General features: G+C 51.2%; 1 protein-coding gene across 1 annotated transcript in view; it reads right to left on the bottom strand.

Moving 5' to 3' along the window:
• LOC141091590 (uncharacterized) overlaps positions 1-18,179 on the bottom strand; it is a 127,259-nt gene that overhangs the window by 88,021 nt on the left and 21,059 nt on the right. Inside the window, exons 5-8 of the mRNA XM_073577256.1 lie at positions 9,567-9,664; positions 9,432-9,483; positions 9,227-9,312; positions 8,754-8,844 (exon numbers count right to left, since the gene is read on the bottom strand). Coding sequence (XP_073433357.1) covers positions 8,754-8,844; positions 9,227-9,312; positions 9,432-9,483; positions 9,567-9,664 — 327 coding nt within the window. The remainder of the gene's footprint in view (positions 1-8,753; positions 8,845-9,226; positions 9,313-9,431; positions 9,484-9,566; positions 9,665-18,179) is intronic.

Genomic DNA, 18,179 nt, shown 5'->3' with positions numbered 1-18,179 from the left:
TTCTCCGAGTGAGGCTAAAAGGGAGTCACAGTTATATGTTGTTTATAGAGTATACAGGACCCCGTTATGGATGATGAAGGCAGGAGGGAGAGGGGACTCAAGATGCCCTAGGTGTTCTAAGGAAGGAGCCGGCCTTCTACACATGATGTGGTGGTGTTTTTACCTTCAGCCCTCTTGGGTGAAAGTGCTCAAATTGATTCAAGAAGTGATGGGGGTAAACACTGTGCGTAACCCGCTGACTTGCCTCCTGGGATGTGTGGATGATATTGCCACGGTTGAATGTGGGAGATTAGCTGTATGCTGCTAGGAAGCTTATGGCGATGCATTGGCTGGATGAAAAACCACCAGTCAAAAAAGAATTTGTGAACAAAATAAACTTTATCGTCCTCATGGAAAGGAATATATACATTAAGAGAGGTCAACATACAAAATTCGAAAATGTGTGGGGCAGATGGATGGATTATCGGGGCGTGGCGTCTGCGGGGCTACTGCAGAGAAGGTTGGGAGTCGTTTAATTGCTTCTGACGGAGTTTCTACTTGTATAGCTGTGTAAAATTTTATCAAGAGGTGATGTATCAGTTTGATAATAAAGGATAATGAGATGGGGATTGGGGGGGGTTTACCGGGTTACTTCATGTTAAAGGAAAATGTATTAATCTGCTTTGAACATCTGGAGTTTGTGTTACAATCTGGATATATGTTTTAATAAAAACTACTTGATTAAAAGAAAAAAAAAAAAAAAAGAAAGAAAACTGCACGAGGCAAGCGGAGACCAACATATAGCTATTTCTCAAATCTATGTATGTATAATGAAGAAACATGGATTTTTGTGAGTACTCACCATAAAATCCTTTTCTCCAAGACGCTCATTGGGGGACACAGACACTGTGGGTGTATGCTTCTGCCGCTAGGAGGCTGACACTAAGAGGAAAAAAAAAGAGGTTAGCTCCTCCTCCGTCGTATACACCCTCGCCCCTATTGCGGGCGGAACTCAGTTTGGTGCCAAAGCAGTAAGAGGACAACAAAATCAGCCTTAATACAGGTACAACATGTCCAGAAAAGGACCACCCTTATATCACTGAGTATTAACTAAACAGAGCCAACTGGCTAATAGGGTGGGTGCTGTGTCCCCCAATGAGCGTCTCGGAGAAAAGGATTTTACGATGAGTTATCACAAAAATCCATGTTTCTCCTTCGCCTCATTGGGGGACACAGATACTGTGGGATGTCCTAAAGCAGTTCCTGGGTGGGAGATTGACTCACCGATCCAAGCTACATGCACCTCTTGTTTAAAAGGTGCGCCACCGCTGCTTGGAGAATCCTACCCAGGCTCACATCCGCCGAGGCCTGAGCATGGATATTATAATGTCTGGCAAATGTGTGCAGGCTGGACCAGGTTGCTGCCTTGCAAACCTGTTCTGTTGAAGCCTGGTGCCGAAGCGCCCAAAAGGCGCCCACTGCCCGGGTAGAGTGCGCTCTGATCCCTGCTGGAATAGGCGTGTGTTGAGAGCTCATTTTCGGGTTTGCCTCTGGCTTCTGGTGAGAGTTATGGAGCTGGCTGTGCTGACAGAGGAGTAGTGAGTTCTCTATCTGGACTCCCTCTGTTGGTGAAGGGTGGTAATGAAGCTGATCTAAATGGCAGAGACCGGCCACCTGAGCAAGAGGACTGTGATTGGACATCAAGAATTTCTGATTGGATTTAAGGCAGCTGACTCCCTAGTTTCTTGCTGGTGATTTCTCCTGACTGTGGCTTCTGGTTTCCAGTTTGGTTCCTGCCTTCTGAAAGCTAAGTTTTCTCTGCTATTGTTCATATGAGTTTTCGTCTGGTTTACTTAGTTTTTGTGTACAGCCAGCCCTGGCTGGGACTGGGCTGAATCCCAATTTTGTCTCTGATCAGTTGATCTCTTTTGCTCTGTCTTCAGAATATACCTGAGTGCTGATATAGGGAATTGAAGTCTAGCAACTTCATTGCCTTTTTCTATCAGACGTGTTGGACATTTTTTGGCAGGGTTTTTTGCGTGATTGCAGACAGCAGCTTTTCTTTCTAGTTAGTGAGGGCCCCATCGTTTGCTCAGCCTATCTTTCTATCTGTGTTTGTGTTTTCATCTTGTTTCACCAACAATACATGTTGGGGGCTGTCTATTGCTTTGGGGTCTGCTCTGGGGCAGTTTAGATTTTCCCTTTCTTTCTTTAGGCTTATTTAGCTCTCCGGCCATGACGAGGCGTCTAGGACCACCGTAGGCACGCTCCACAGCTACTGCTAGTTGTGTGTTTAGGATCAGGGGTCTGCAATCCGCTAGTTACCAACCTCTCCGGTTTTCTGGGCTTAGCTTGCTTTTTGTTTTTTCCTCCTCGGTGACTCATTCATAACAGGCGTGCCTCTAATGCGGTAGGACTCCTGAATAGTCAAACGAATCCATCTGGCTTATGGTCGATTTTGAGGCAGCGAGTCCCTTCCTGCGCACTTCGGGGAGCACGAACAGCGTGTCCGTCTGACGAAAGGGTGCCATCCGCAACACGTACCTCCAGAGGGCTCTTACCAGGTCTACCGTGTGAAGAGCCTTTTCCACACGGTGCACAGCTGCTGGACAAAATGAAGGCAAAACAACATCTTCATTAATGTGAAAAGAGGACACGACTTTCGACAGAAAAGGAGGGACTGGTCTGAGGACCACCTTTTCCTTATGGAAAGTGAGGAATGGAGCTCGGCAGGATAGGGCTGCCAGCTCTGAAGCCCGCCTGATGGAAGTGATGGCAACTAGGAACACCACTTTCCAGGAAAGGTACCTCAAAGAGATATCCTGAAGCGGTTCAAATGGAGCTTCCTGCAGAACACTTAGGACCATGTTAAGGTCCCAGGCGACCATAGGCCCCTTATAGGGAGGTACCAAGTGGGAGACTCCCTGAATGAAAAGTCTTCACCTGCAAATTGGTAGCAATTCTGTGCTGGAACAGGATGGATAAGGCCGATATTTGTCTCGTGAGGGAACCTGGGGCAAAGCCCGAGTCTAATGCTCTACCGACTGAGCTATCCGGGCTCTCTAAGCCCGGAATCTCAGCGGAGAAACACCGCGGCCTCGACACTAAGCAAAGAACACCTTCCAGGTGTGGTGGTAAATTCGTGCTGAAGCAGGCTTCCGGGCGCTAATCATTGCAGCGACCACTTCGCTCCTGAACCCTGCCTGGGTTAGAATCCAAGATTCAACGGCCATGCCGTCAAACACAGGGTCCCAGAGTTCGGGTGGCAAATCGGCCCTTGAAGACAGTAGATCTGGGCACTCTGGCAGGCGCCAAGGAACGTCGGCGAGCAGCTGCATTAGATCTGCATCCCACGTTCGACAGGGCCAGTCTGGCGCCAGCAGAATCACCAGCACCCCTTCCGTCTTGATCTTTTTGATGACTCTCGGAAGTAGTGGCAGTGGGGGAAATAGATATGGGAGGCGAAACTGGTTCCAAGGTAGAACCAATGGGTCCACCGCGAATGAATGCGGGTCCCTGGCCTGAGCAACATATGTGGGCACCTTGGCATTCACTCTGGAAGCCATCAGGTCCACATCCGGAGCTCCCCACAGTTGACAAATCTGCTGAAAAACTTCGGGATGTAGAGACCACTCTCCGGATGCAAGACCCTGCCGGCTGAGAAAGTCTGCTGCCCAATTTTCCACGCCCCGGAATGTGGACAGCCGAAATCACGGAGTGGTTTGCTTGGGCCCACTGAAGAACGAGCCACACCTCGGCATGGTTGCTCTGCTTCAGGTGCCCCCTTGATGATTTATGCAAGCCCCCGCCGTGGCGTTGTCCGCTTGAATCCAGACGGGGCAGCCTGATAGAAAGTGATGAAACTTCTGCAGAGCCAGCCGAATTGCTCGTATCTCCAATAAGTTGATCGGGAGGCGTGCCTCCTGTGGCGACCATCGTTCCTGGGTTGTGTGGTGGCGAAACACCGCTCCCCCACCGAGGAGACTGGCGTCGGTTGTCATTACCAGCCAATGATCTGGGGGGAAAGGTTTCCCCTGGGCCAGAGAGGAACTGGTTATCCACCATCAAAGGGACTGCCTGACTAGAGAGGACAGTCGGCACCGCCGATCGAGCGCGAAAGGATTCTTGTCCCAGGCTGACACGAAGCGTGCTGCAGGGGGCGAAGGTGGAACTGGGCGACAGGTATTGCTTCCATTGCTGCCACCATTTTCCCTAGAATCCTCATCCCGGATCGGATGGTATGAGGGACTGGTTGGCGAAGTGTCCGGACTCCCTGCCGGAGAACCTTTTCTGAGGGAGAATTACCAACCCTCGGCAAGTGTCGAAAATCATTCCTAGGAAGGAGATCCTCTGAGCTGGCACAAGGGATGACTTCTTCGCATTGCCAACCATCCTAAGCGGGCAAGAGTATCTAGCGTGATGTTGACCTTCTTCTCGCATGCCCGTATTGACGGGCCCTTGATCAAGAGGTCGTCCAGATAAGGCAAGACGACTATGCCTCGAGAATGCAGTGTGGCCATGACAACTGCCATAACCTTTGTGAACACTCTGGGAGCCGTGGCTAGCCCGAAGGGTAGCGCTACGAACTGAAAATGTTGATCGCCGATGGTGAAGCGTAGAAACCACTGATGAGGAGGAAGAATGGGAATATGCAGCTATGCGTCCTGGATGTCTATTGAGGCCAAGTATTCTCACTGCTCCATGGCCGATATGACTGAACGGAGAGACTCCATACGGAAATGTCTGATCCTGATGAATTTGTTCAGAAGCTTCAGGTCCAAAACAGGCCTGACAGACCCGTCCTTTTTGGGAACCGCAAAAAGGATGGAATAGAACCCCTGAGCTCTTTCGTGTTCCGGCACTGGAACCATGACTCCGTTGTGCTGGAACGATTTGATGGCTCCCAATAGAGCCCTTGCCTGGGTATCCACCCTGGGAAGCCGGGAAAGAAAAAACCGTCTTGGAGGATATCTGACAAATTCTATTTTGTAATCTGAGGCCACCAATTCCTTTCCCCATGCGTCATGAGCGACACTGACCCAGACGTGGTGAAACCCGAGTAGGCGGCCGCCCACCTTGCCGGTGACGTCTGGTAAAGGCCTCGAGTGATTTGGCTGACGATCTTTGGGATCTGGATCCCCTCGATCTGGGCTGCTGAGTATGCAGTCTCCCAAATGGGTTGGCTCTATATGAGACCTGCCACTCCCTATCCTGGTTGGGGCGGCCTGAGGCGGCGGAATTGGCCACTGTAGTCCACCCAGGGATGCGAAAGGCCCGAAAATGTGCCTGAAAACGTGTGACGAAAAAACGTTTTGACCTTTTGTTGAGGCAGAAACCCGCTGTTTCCTCCTGTGGAGTCGGAGATAAGTTGAACCAACTTCTCCCCAAATAGGTGGCCGCACTGATAAGGCAGGGAAGTCAAGGACTTCTTAGAAGTAGAATTGGCTCGCCATGTCCTTAACCATAGGGCTCTTCTGATAGAAATTGCATTAGCGGCAGCAAGTGCCGAGCAATTGACTGCATCCAAAGACGCATTGATTACATAGTCTCCGGCCATCGCCATCTGACCTGCAACCTCCGAAATCTCTGTAGGCAGATCCTGCTCCTGTGCGACCTTGTTTAATGTTTCTGACCAAGATATCATAGCCTTGGCTGCCCAAGTTGCTGCGAATGAGGGAGCGAGCAAGCTCTGACCCCGACGCCTCATATACCGAGCGAGCTAAGCTCTCTAAAAGGCGATCCGTGGGATCCTTAATTGAGGAAACACTAGGGACGGATAGCAGGGTCTTAGTGGCTAGGCACGAAACCGAAGGATCCACCCTCGGGGATCCCATCCATTTTTTACGGAGGTCCGGAGCAAACGGATACCCTGTTTCGAGTGCCTTTTGACCTGGGAAACGCCTGTCTGGACGTTCTCTGTGCCGCTGCACTATGTTCTCTTGCTCCGGGTGAGAGGAAAAAATTTGGTGCGGTCGCTTCACTTGCTTAAATGCCACTTCATGCCCCGTAGCCGCTGCGGGATCATCCTCAATCCCCAGGGTCTGATTGACGGCTTCTATGAGGCTGTCCACTGTTTCATGTGACGCTGGAGCCTCCAGGTCAAGGGGCTCGTCTGAGTCGAATTCTGAGGTCTGCTCGCTATCAACCACTGGTGACAGGGAGCGAGAAGCAGAACTTACGGATGCCAAAGGCACCGGATGGACTGGGCGACACCGTGTGGATTAGTTTTTCTCGGGTCTGCCTGGAGTGAGAGTGGCCCCTGCAGGCGAGAGGCTCTTGTGAGGTGGAGGTCCCCTCTAAGGCCGGCGCCACTGTCCCCCCCCCCCCATCTGAGGCCTCAAGGGACTCAATTGCATGAACTGTGACAGTGATAGGACTCACTCTGGGGGGGCTTGGCACATTGGTCGCGGTCGCAGGGGAGGACGGACACTGAGGTTCTGTTAGGCGTCGGGTTCCGGGCGCTGTACAGCGAGGATCCTGAGCCTTGTCCTCTGCGGTTTTCCCACACCAGCATTGTGGGTTCGGTCGCAGGGGAGGGCTCCTGGGCACGTTTGGAGTCGCCGGCCTTGCATAATCGACAAGAGATGCATGCTGCCTCTTCGTACATGCTGTATCCCAGTCCTGTGCACCACCGTTCCTGGACGCCTCCACACAAAAAATCGCGCGCCACTAGCTGTGGGGCGGACCGCCAGAATATAAACCGGTCCAGTGGCGGTACTTCCGGGTCTGCGGCCTAGCCGCGCTCCGAAACCGGGGACTAAATTTATCCCCCGCCGCCCAGGCCTGGGGGACGGGCCGCCGGAAGTGACGTGCGGCCCAGAGGCGGATCTCCGGTCGCGGCCTAGCTTCGGCTAAAGCCGCTGCCTCAATTTATCCCCTGCCCGACGGGGGGAACGGGGGGCTCCATGGCGCCACAAAAAATGCCGCTACTTACTGACGCGGGCTTCTCCGCACCTGCAGCCACTGGCCAGTGGCAACTGACAGCTAAGGGCTCCAGCCCGGGATCTTCGCCGCAGGAGCCCTCCCAGGCCCTCTCCTCACTGACGATCCTCTTCAGCTTCCCAGCTCAGGTATGTGAAGGGGCCTTGACAAAATAGGACGGTGCAGGCACCCTAGCTCCATCTAACCCCTTCAGGGGGTGAGAAGAGGGACCGTCCACCGCCTTGCAGCACCGCAGTCTAAGCATTGGTGGAGCAGTGGGGGCCGCACGGACTAGTCTTGTGCCTCTGTACAGCCCATGGTTTCAATAGGGGGTGGTCAGGGCTAAGTCCGGCATTGTGTCCCACGTCGCGGGAGAGGATACGTGGAGGGACAATCGCAAGTGCTCGCCCGTTGATGGTTTGGGGAAATCGGACCCTTTCAATAGGGTCCGTCGCCCCTGTCTCATCTTCATGGGAAAACAGAAAAAAAAGTCTGGAGCAAAACCAGATGTGTGTGCCTCCATGGACACTAAGCAAAAAACTGAGTTCCGCCCGCAATAGGGGCGAGGGTGTATACGACGGAGGAGGAGCTAACCTCTTTTTTTCACTTAGTGTCAGCCTCCTAGCGGCAGAAGCATGCACCCACAGTATCTGTGTCCCCCAATGAGGCGAAGGAGAAAAATATATTTCCTCTCTAATTTGTGATGAGTGGACGTGGTTGGATAAGGTGTTCTCCGAGCATGCTCTAGTGCTAACCAAGTGCTCAAAAACTATGTTTGAGTCCACGCAGCTGTTCTACTGCTTGTTAGGCAGTCCCTGCATGTGTTGTGGCTGTCGATCATCCGTGAGAGATGTAGCCACGGGGACTCGAACATAGTATTCGAGCACGCCGAAGTCAGCCCATGAGCACGCTCAGATAACACCTCAGAGCACGTTCGCTCCTCACTAGTAATACATGCTCTGGGCCTTTAAAGGTAGAAGGCTGAAGTCAGTTACATTTGTCTCTCCACCATCTCACCATCTTGCCAGATATGCCACTGAGATACAAGTGTGTGCGAGAAGGGATTGTCACAAGGTATCTGAGCTGCTGTCGCACGGCACACAGATATATGACATAGATCAGACTGATATGTAGTGATGTATTAAGTAATAGAAGACGATTTCTGTGTATTAAGAGCAGGAGGGAGCTGAAGGGGAGAAGAAATATCAGAGATAAAACGTGTCAGTTCCAGCCTGTGTTGTAACTCCGTTTAGCCCTTTACATGCAGCTAGCTCCCTTTATTCTTGGTTAACCCTTTTCACACAGCTATGTCCTCTTTTTGCATAATAGCCCTTTCAAAGCAGCTTTATCCTCCTCCTCTTTCACTTGGCCTGTATAACACAGACATTTTATTACATATCTTACTGTGGAGTTCAGAATCCTGGAAGCAGGGCAGGAAAATATGTCACCGATTCACTGCCCCATTGAGATGCATTGGTAAATTATTACAACACGATTGTACTTACGGTAACTATTGACGGCATGATCAGGAACATTGATGATGCCGGTGATTTTATTCTCTAACTGTATTTTATGGACCAATAGCTCAATAAGACTGCGAAACAGGTGAATGAATTTGCTTACCCCCCTCCTAATCAGATCTGAAACCTCCCCTGCCCAATCGTCATTGATGTCTCCCCGAAAAGAGAACTTAACCGGATCTTGCACTCACTGGGAAAAAAACATTTTTTTTTTCACGATCATCATCGGATTTGTTAACAAAAGATATTTAAGAAATGTCCTAGAATTTCATCTTTGGTCGCAGTTTATACTTTCCTCAGAAGTGATTTATTACATACTTTATTACTACATACTTATTATGGTTTCCTCATCATGACCAGGTGGATCGTCCCGTATCCACTCATCCTCTGTGTCAGCCTCCACTTTAATAGTCAGATCTTCACCCTAAAATACCAACTGAAACACGTGAGACTAATGCAGCACAGATGGAGACATCTAACAGATCCACATAAGAAACCAGTAAGACCTGAGAAAATGTTCAGAATGGCCACAGATAGCGTCATCCACTTCATTTGTCTACAAACCTCAGCCAAAGACTAAGGCTGTGTGCACGGACATTTTCAAGGTTTCTTTTTTATTTTAAGAGGGGCTGCTCAAAATGACGCCTGAAAAATAGCTCAAATGACTCAATACCATTGTAAAACCACTTTTCTGTAAATCTATTCAGTCTTTTGAGCGTATTTTTCCAATAGATTCTGCTGGAAAACTAAAGAAAAAAAAAACCTCCATGTACACATCATCTATAAGGGTATGAAAACACGACTACCTGCTGATTCTCCGGGACGTGGTGATTCTCCTCTGGATGGTCCGGGGAATACCTAGGACAGGGACATCTCTCGGTAGGAAGTCCACCTGTAGGAAACACACGGTGAGTGAATAGATTGTCTGTATGTGTCCAAGTGATGGGTGTAGGATCCCGAAAAACTGCTCTTTTTTTTCTATTACAACCAGTGATGGTCTCCCCTCCTTACACGGCAGATCATCCTCCATCTCCTCCTCTTCTTCATCATCTATAACCACGACCTTAAAATATAAAAATAATCTAAGATGAACTTTGGTTCGATTACGTCATGGTCGTATTTCGGTGAGAGCTCAGCGTCGTCTACCTGATCACTCTCCGGGACGTTGTGATCCTCCTCTGGACGGTCCGGGGAATACAGAGGACGGGACAATCTCTCTGGTGGGTTTCTCCTCCTGGATCCATCTGTGGGATAAACATTAATGGATCAGTGGACAGCCGCCTTCAATATTTACAAAAGACGATCCTCAACCTTCTCCCCCATATATAATGACTAGCCATAACATTAAATCCACTTATCTAATATTGTTGGTCTCATTTGTGTGACTAAAACAGCTTCGACACATCGAGGCCTGAACTCCACCGCAGATCTAAAAGGTGACCGACTGTATCTAAACCAAAACTTTAGCAGAAGATCAGTCCTGTGGAAAGTCTCTAGAAAGGGTGCACGTTAGGACTTGTAGGGCCCGTCTATGTTGAGAGGGGGCGCCATTTCATATATGAATCTCCGCAGCCAGGTAGGGAGAACCTATTGTTAACGAGGAACACGAAGACCTTATCTATCTGCCCTGATTGAATGACCTTGGCATCTTGTCCTCTTTTAGGTGAGGCACCTGTGTGTTAGTAATGATCTCACCGTGTTTTTGTATATTGTTTTTATGTATACCTAATAAAAGTATTTTAAGGGGACTTTTTTGAACTAGAAAATGGTAATAAACCCTCACACAACAGGAAGGTCTATGACAGAGCCCATTGTTATCTTAGACCGAGGTTCTGGTGGAGTGTGTAGTGGTTATAAGGGACCACGAGGTGACTGACAAGAGGAGCGAAAGATGTAAAGAACTTCTTAGCATCTTGTCCCGATGAAGGCCACCATTAGAACCAAGAGAGAAGTTCCGCAGTATGTTTGACTCCAGGATGGCCAGAAAGAAGTGAGGAGTGGCCCCAAGTGAAGACTTTTCGGCAGAGTGCTTTAGAGACAGAAAATCGTTGAGAGGTGAAGATGTATACTTGGCCTTCAACTTTGTTGGCTCTCAGTTCCTTCAAGCATCCGCATCAAATCTGATCTACGGTGGCTGCACTTTCCAACGTACAGGACTGATCTTCCGCTAAAGTCTTGGTTAGAGCGTTTTCTGCTTAATATTTTATGTATATATCTAATAAAAGTATTTGTAAGGGCGAGTGTAAATTGAACCCTCCTCTATACATTTTTCTTTGTTTGGTTTCCGAACATTTAGGCTGTGGTAGATGATTTTCCAAGATGTCACGCTTGATGTTGAGGTTGTCCTGACCCTCAGCTGGCTAACGTCTTCTCCAGTGATATTTTCTGTTTCCATAGTCTTCCTCCCTGTATTATCCCAGACCATGGAGCACAATTTGTCTCAAAATTCTAGAGGGATCTGTTCATTTATCTGCTTACCATAAACAACAAAGTAATGGACAGACCAAGAGGGAGAATCAATCCAAAGAACATTATCTTAAAGGGAATCTGTCATCAATTTTTCTGACCATCAGCTGCCGGCACCGCCATCAGGGGCTTAGCTACAGCATTCTGTAATGCATTCTGTAATGCTGTAGATAAGCCCCCGATGTAACCTGAAAGAGAAGAAAAACGAGTTATATTATACTCACCCGGGGGCGGTTCGGGACCGGTTTGGGTCCGGAGGGAGTTGCGGTCCTATCCGGCGCCTCCCATCTTGCAGCGATGACGTCCTCTTCATTCCTGCCCGTCGCGCCTCCGGCGCACTGCAGGACTCTGCTCTGCCCTCAACAGGGCAGAGCAGTGCGCCTGTGCAGGAGCCACGATGGGAAGCAAAGAATAGGACGTCACCGTTAGATGATGGGAGGCACCGGACCGTGACACCCATCAGACCAAAACCAGACCCAGACCGCCCCTGGGAGAGTAAAATCTAGCTCTTTTTTCTTCTCTTTCAGGTTACATCGGGGGCTTATCTACAGCATTGCAGAATGCATTACAGAATGCTGTAGATAAGCCCCTGATGGCGGTGCCGGCAGCTCATAGGGCTAAAATGGGGTGAGAGATTCCCTTTAACATATATAAGTTCATATAAGTTTGAGGGAAGCATTTTTAATCAAAAGCAGGGCTCTGGAGTCGGTATAAAAAGGACCAACTCCGACAATATATCATTGGGTACAGAAGTACAATGCAGGATGAGATGTAAATGTTTTCAGAAGAATTTGGGAAAGTTCCGAAATGTCCTATAAAGGTCCGATCTGTTCCTGATCTCAGGATCTGGGCTTTTAGCTGAGATGAATCTGTGCTGCGCTTTACGTCCAAGTCAGTAGTGACCGGGGCTGTGGAGTCGGGAGTCAGGGAAATTGAGGAGTTGAAGGTTTAGTTTACCGACTCCGCAGCCCTGATTAAAGGGTAACTATACGTTTAGGTAACGTTTCAGCAATATTTGTATTTTGTGTACGTGAGTTAACCCCTTAACGACCGCCGATACGCCTTTTAACAGCGGCAATTAAGGGTATGTATTCCTCAGCGCCGCTTTTTAACGGCGCTGAGAAATAAGGTTATAGCACCCCCCAGTGTCGGAAAATCTGTGGGGTCTCATAGAGGAGACCCCAGAGAACATGATTCAGGTCGGTTTTTTACATCCCCAGTGTTGCGATCACCGTTATTCACCAAATAGCAGCAACTACAAATTTTTTTTTTTTTTTTTTTTTTAAAAGTCAGATTTCACATTTATTTCTCTCTCCTCTGATATGATCTAGCACATCACAGGAGAGAGAAATGGTGTCCCTCAAGCCACCCAGGTACCTGCAGCTCTGTCCACCGACGTCTTCTTCTGGGAAGAAAATGGCTGGCGCATGCGCAGTGCTCCCGCTGAGATCTGCCGGCTGGCGCTGGGCAACAATAGGAGATTTCTCCAATTGGTTAATTTTGATCCCTGTGATAGACCCAATCACAGTGATCAAAATAAAAACATGGGTTTTTGTGAGTACTCACCGTAAAATCCTTTTCTCCGAGACGCTCATTGGGGGACACAGGTACTGTGGGTGTATGCTACCGCCATCTGGAGGCTGACACTAAGCAAACAACACAAGGTTAGCTCCTCCCCCGCCGTATACACCCTCACCCTGATTGCAGGCGGAAGCCAGTTTAGTGTAAAAGCAGTAGGAGAACAACAACAATCAGCCTTAATGCAGTAAATAATATGTCTGGCAAGGGACCACCCTGATACTTATGAAAAAAGGCACATTAATTAAATAAACACGAGCCAACCGGCTAACAGGGTGGGTGCTGTGTCCCCCAATGAGCGTCTCAGAGGAAAGGATTTTACGGTGAGTACGAACAAAAATCCATGTTTCTCCTTCGTCTCATTGGGGGACACAGGTACTGTGGGACGTCCTAAAGCAGTCCCTGGGTGGAAGATTGACTCACCGATCCAAGCTGCATGCACCTCTTTTGTTCAAAGGTGGGCCACTGCTGCTTGGAGTATCCTTCTACCCAGGCTCGCATCCGCCGAAGCCTGAGTATGGATACTGTAATGTTTAGTAAATGTGTGCAGGCTGGACCAGGTTACTGGCTTGCATACCTGTTCCGCCGAGGCCTGATGTCGAAGCGCCCAAGAGGCGCCCATTGCCCAAGTAGAATACGCTTTGATCCCTGCTGGAACTGACGCACCTCTGATAAGATAGGCCTCCTGAATAGTTAAACGGATCCATCTGGCTATGGTCGCCTTTGAGGCCGCGAGCCCCCTCCTGCGCCCCTCAGGGAGCACAAACAGCGTATCCGTCTGGCGAAAAGGAGCCGTCCGCGACACTACCTCCTGAGTGCTATCACTAGGTCTAAGGTGTGAAGAGCTTTCTCTACGCGATGCACCGGTGCCGGACAGAATGAAGGCAATACAATATCCTCATTGATGTGAAAAGAGGACACCACCTTCGGAAGAAAGGGGGGAGCTGGTCTAAGCACCACCTTATCCTTCTGGAAAATGAGAAAAGGTGCTCGGCAAGATAGGGCCGCCAACTCCGAAACTCGCCTAACGGAGGTAATGGCTACCAAAAATACCACCTTCCAAGAAAGGAACGATAAGGAAATATCCTGCAGCGGCTCGAAGGGCGCTTCCTGCAGAACGCTCAGGACCAGGTTAAGATCCCAGGTGTCCATCGGCACCTTATAGGGGGGTACTAGATGAGAGACTCCCTGGATGAAGGTCTTTACCTGCATATTAGTAGCAATCTTTCGCTGGAACAGGACGGACGGTGCCGATATCTGTCTCCTAAGGGAGCTCGGGGCCAGCCCCGAGTCTAGGCCTGATTGAAGAAAGGCCAAGATGTTGGGAATAGAGAACGTCAGGGGCGAATGACCCCGCTCTCGACACCAAGTGAAGAAAATTTTCCAGGTGTGATGGTAAATTCTCGCTGAGGTCGGTTTCCTGGCGCTAACCATTGTGGTGACCACCTCACGCTCAAAACCTGCTTGAGTTAGAATCCAAGATTCAATGGCCACGCTGTCAAACACAGGGCCCCTGAGTTCGGGTGGAAGATCGTTCACTGGTGCAGTAGATCTGGGCGCTCTGGTAGTCGCTATGGGACGTCGGTGAGCAGCCGAACAAGATCTGCGTACCATGCCCGTAGGGGCCAGTCTGGTGCCAGCAGAATTGATGGGACCCCCTCTGCTTTGATCTTCCTGATGACCCTTGGAAGCAATAGCAACGGAGGAAACAAGTATGGAAGGCGAAACTGGTTCCATGGTAAGACCAACGCATCCACCCCGAACGCTCATGGGTCTTGTGACCGAGCGACGAACACAGGCACCTTGGCGTTCGTTCTGGACGCCATCAGGTCCACATCCGGTGTTCCCCATCGTTGGCAAATTTGCTGGAAGACCTCGGGGTGCAGGGCCCATTCCCCAGCAACGACCTCTTGTCGGCTGAGGAAGTCCGCTGCCCAATTTTCTACGCCTGGGATGTAGACTGCCGAAATTATCGACTGGTTCTTCTCGGCCCAATGAAGCACCTGTGCTATCTCGCGCATGGTTGCTCTGCTGCGCGTGCCCCCCTGATGATTTACCTAAGCCACAGCCGTGGCTTTGTCTGACTGTATCCGAAAGGGCCGTCCTGCTAGGAGGCACTGGAAATGCTGCAGCGCCTGCCAGGTCGCTCGTATTTCCAACAAGTTTATCGGAAGACGAGCTTCCTGTTGCGACCACTGGCCTTGTGCCATGTGGTGGCGAAAAACCGCTCCCCAGCCGAGGAGACTGGTGTCGGTCGGGACCACTAGCCAGTGGTCTGGGGGAAACGGCTTCCCCTGAAGAAGGGAGGATCTGGTCGTCCACCACTCCAGCGATTGCCTGACCTGAGAGGATAGCCGGCACCGCTGATCGCGGGTGAACGGATTCTTGTCCCAGGCTGACAAGAGAGCGTGCTGTAGGGGGTCGAAGATGAAATTGAGCAAACGGAATTGCTTCCATTGCTGCCACCATCTTCCCCAGTATCCTCATCCCAAACCGAACGGTGTGAGGGACCGGCTGCTGGAGCTTCAGGACTCCCTGTCCGAGCGCTAGGGCCTTGTTTTGAGGGAGACTTACCAACCCTTGGGAGGTATCGAAGACCATTCCTAGAAAAACAATCCTCCGAGCTGGGACCAGAGATGATTTCTTCCTGTTGACCAACCAACCTAAGCGGGAGAGTGTATCCAGTGTAATGCTGACATTCTCCTTGCACGCCCGAAACGAGGGACCCTTCACCAAGAGGTCGTCTAAATATGACAAGACGACTATGCCCCTCGAGTGTAAGACGGCCATCACGACTACCATTACCTTCGTGAACACTCTGGGGGCGGTGGCTATCCCGAATGGGAGTGCTGCGAATTGAAAATGTCGCCCCTTGATGGCGAACCGAAGAAACTTTTGATGCGGAGGAAAAATGGGAACGTGCAGGTAGGCATCCTGAATGTCGATCGAGGCTAAGTACTCTCCCTGCTCCATGGCTGATATAACAGAACGGAGAGATTCCATCCTGAAATGTTTGACTCTGATGAACCTGTTTAAGAGCTTCAGGTCCAAAACTGGTCTGATCGTCCCGTCTTTTTTGGGGACCGCGAACAGATTGGAATAAAAACCTTGAGCTTTTTCGTGCTCTGGTACGGGAACAATAACTCCGTTGTCTTGGAGTGAATCGATGACCCCTAGCAGTGCTTTCACCCAAGACTCCACCTTGGGAAGTCAGGAGAGAAAAAATCGTGTTGGAGGGTACCTGATCAACTCTATCTTGTACCCTGAAGTCACCAGTTCTACCACCCATAAGTCGTGTGCTACCTCGTCCCAGATATGGCGAAAAAGGAGCAGGCGGCCCCCCACCCTGCTGTTGTCGCCTACCAAAGACTCCGAGTCATTTGGCTGAGGGTCTCTGGGCCCTGGCTCCTCACGACCTGGGCTGGCGAGCGCGCATCCTTCCCACCGGAATTGGTCTATATGAGACCTGTCGCTCCCTATCCTGGTTGAAGCGAGGTGGGCCGGTCGAACTGGCTGCTGCCATCCATCCGGTGTTGCGAAAAGCTCGAAAACGTGTCGGGACCTGCCGAAAAGGCTCTTTCGCCTTTTGCTGTGGGAGGAAGCTACTTTTCCCTCCTGTCGCAATGGAGATGAGCCGATCCAACTTCTCCCCGAACAGGCGGCCTCCCTGATAGGGCAAGGAAGTCAAGGACTTCCTGGAAATTGAATCGGCTCGCCAAGTTCTCAACCAGAGGGCTCTCCTAATGGCTATTGAGTTAGCGGCCGCAAATGCTGCACAATTAGCCGCATCCAAAGACGCATTAAGTAGTCTCCAGCCATAGCAATCTGACTTGCGACCTCAGACACCTCCGCAGGTAGTCCTCTATCCTGCAAGGCATTATTCAAAGACTCTGACCATGACATCATGGCCTTGGCTACCCACGTCGCCGCGAACGAAGGGGCGAGCGCCGAACCTGATGCCTCAAAAACTGATCGCGCCAAACCCTTTATAAGCCGATCCGTGGGGTCCTTAATGGACGAGCCACTAGGCACCGACAACAAGGACTTTGAGGCCAGGTGCGACACTGGTGGGTCCACCACTGGGGATTCTGCCCATTTCTTACAGAGTTCCGGGGCAAATGGGTATCTCGCCTCTATAGGTTTCTGACCCGAAAAACGCTTGTCTGGGCGTTCTCTGTGGCGCTGCACTATATCCTCAAATTCTGGGTGAGTGCCAAATGCTCTATGCGGGTGCTTGGCCCGCTTAAAGGCTACCTTATGGCTCGCGGCCAAGGTAGCATCATCTTCAATCCCCAGGGTTTGATTGACTGCTTCAATGAGGCTGTCCACTGTCTCCCGGCATCCCGGCATCCCGGGGTATCTAGATCAAGTGGCTCGTCTGAGTCACGATCCAAACTCTGCCCGCTCCCGCTCACTGGTGAAAGGGAGCGTGATGCTGAACTACCCGATGCCGAGGCACCGGATAAGCCTGGAGACCTCGTATGGGTTTGTTTCCTTCGCCTCTGTCTGGCATGGGAACAGCACCTGCAGGCCGAAGGTTCCTGTGAGGTGGAGGACCCTTCCCAGATAAGCGAGCCACTATTCTTGCCTCCATTTGGGTCGTGAAGGGACTCGATCGCCTTTGTAAGTGAAGCCATAGACTGGGATAATGATAGCGCCCATTCCGGAGGATTTGTTTCTCTGGATTCAGTCGCCGAGGGAGGCTCCTGGGCACTTTCGGAGTCGCAGGCCTCGCACACTTTGGCGCTCTGCGCTCGTGGAAACGGGGCCTTACAAGAAGTGCATGCAGCGTAGAGAAAAGTGTGCGTCTTCCGTTTCCTGGCCATATTGAGCCTGCTAGGCATTTTATATATCCAAACCAAAAAAATGTTTGTTTTTTTTTCCTTCCTTCCTATATAGGAGGGGAGGGGTGGGGGAGGAGAGGACCCCTTGCTGTTTTAGCGGCCTCCGCAGCCTGCACTTACCCGACCTGTGCCCCCCGACTGCGTGCCCGACCTGCTGTGTCTCCGTGGGGTAAGCCGACATCTTTTCTGGTCGCGGCCTTCCCCGCACTAAAGCCGGGGCCTGGATTTATCCGGCGCCCGCCCAGCGCTCCAAGGGGCGGGCCACCGGAAGTGACGCATCGCGCCGAGGGCGGTACTTCCGCCGCGGCCTACACCAGCAAAAAGCCGGGGGCTCAATTTTTCCCCCCACCGCCCGCGGCGCCGCGCGACGCAGGGGTGGCGATGGCGCGCCGCGGCCTAACAGTGGCTAAAAAGCCGGGGGCTAAATTTTTCTCCCCCGCCCGCGGCGCCGTGAATGCTGCGGCGGCGGTGGCGCGCCACGGCAGCTGACGCAAGAACCGCCTCTTCCTCTGGATACGAGGAGGCCCTAGGGAGACGCACACCGCTGCCTGCTGCTGCCCAGGAGCCCCCCGAACGCCCGTACCTTGAGCTGAAAACAAGATCCAGGTAGGCCCTTTAGGGCGGACAACAAACCAGGGAGCGAGGGCTGGTGAGGGGATCCTGGACGGTGCAGGCACCCTAACTCCGTCCAGCTTCAGCCGAGGAGAGGGACCGTCCGCCTCCTTGCAGCACCTTCGTCTTGCGTTGGTGGAGCAGTGGGGGCCGCTCGGACCGTCTTGTGCCTCTGAATAGCCCAAAGTTTCTCTACCTAGGGGTGGTCAGGGCTAGGTCCGGCATCATGTCCCACGTCGCGGGAAAGGATATGTGGAGA

This window comes from Dendrobates tinctorius, unplaced genomic scaffold (assembly GCF_039654945.1).
Source record: "Dendrobates tinctorius isolate UK_male_01 unplaced genomic scaffold, ASM3965494v1 ptg000055l, whole genome shotgun sequence".
NCBI lineage: Eukaryota > Metazoa > Chordata > Amphibia > Anura > Dendrobatidae > Dendrobates > Dendrobates tinctorius.
This window is presented reverse-complemented; position numbering and strand designations above follow the sequence as displayed.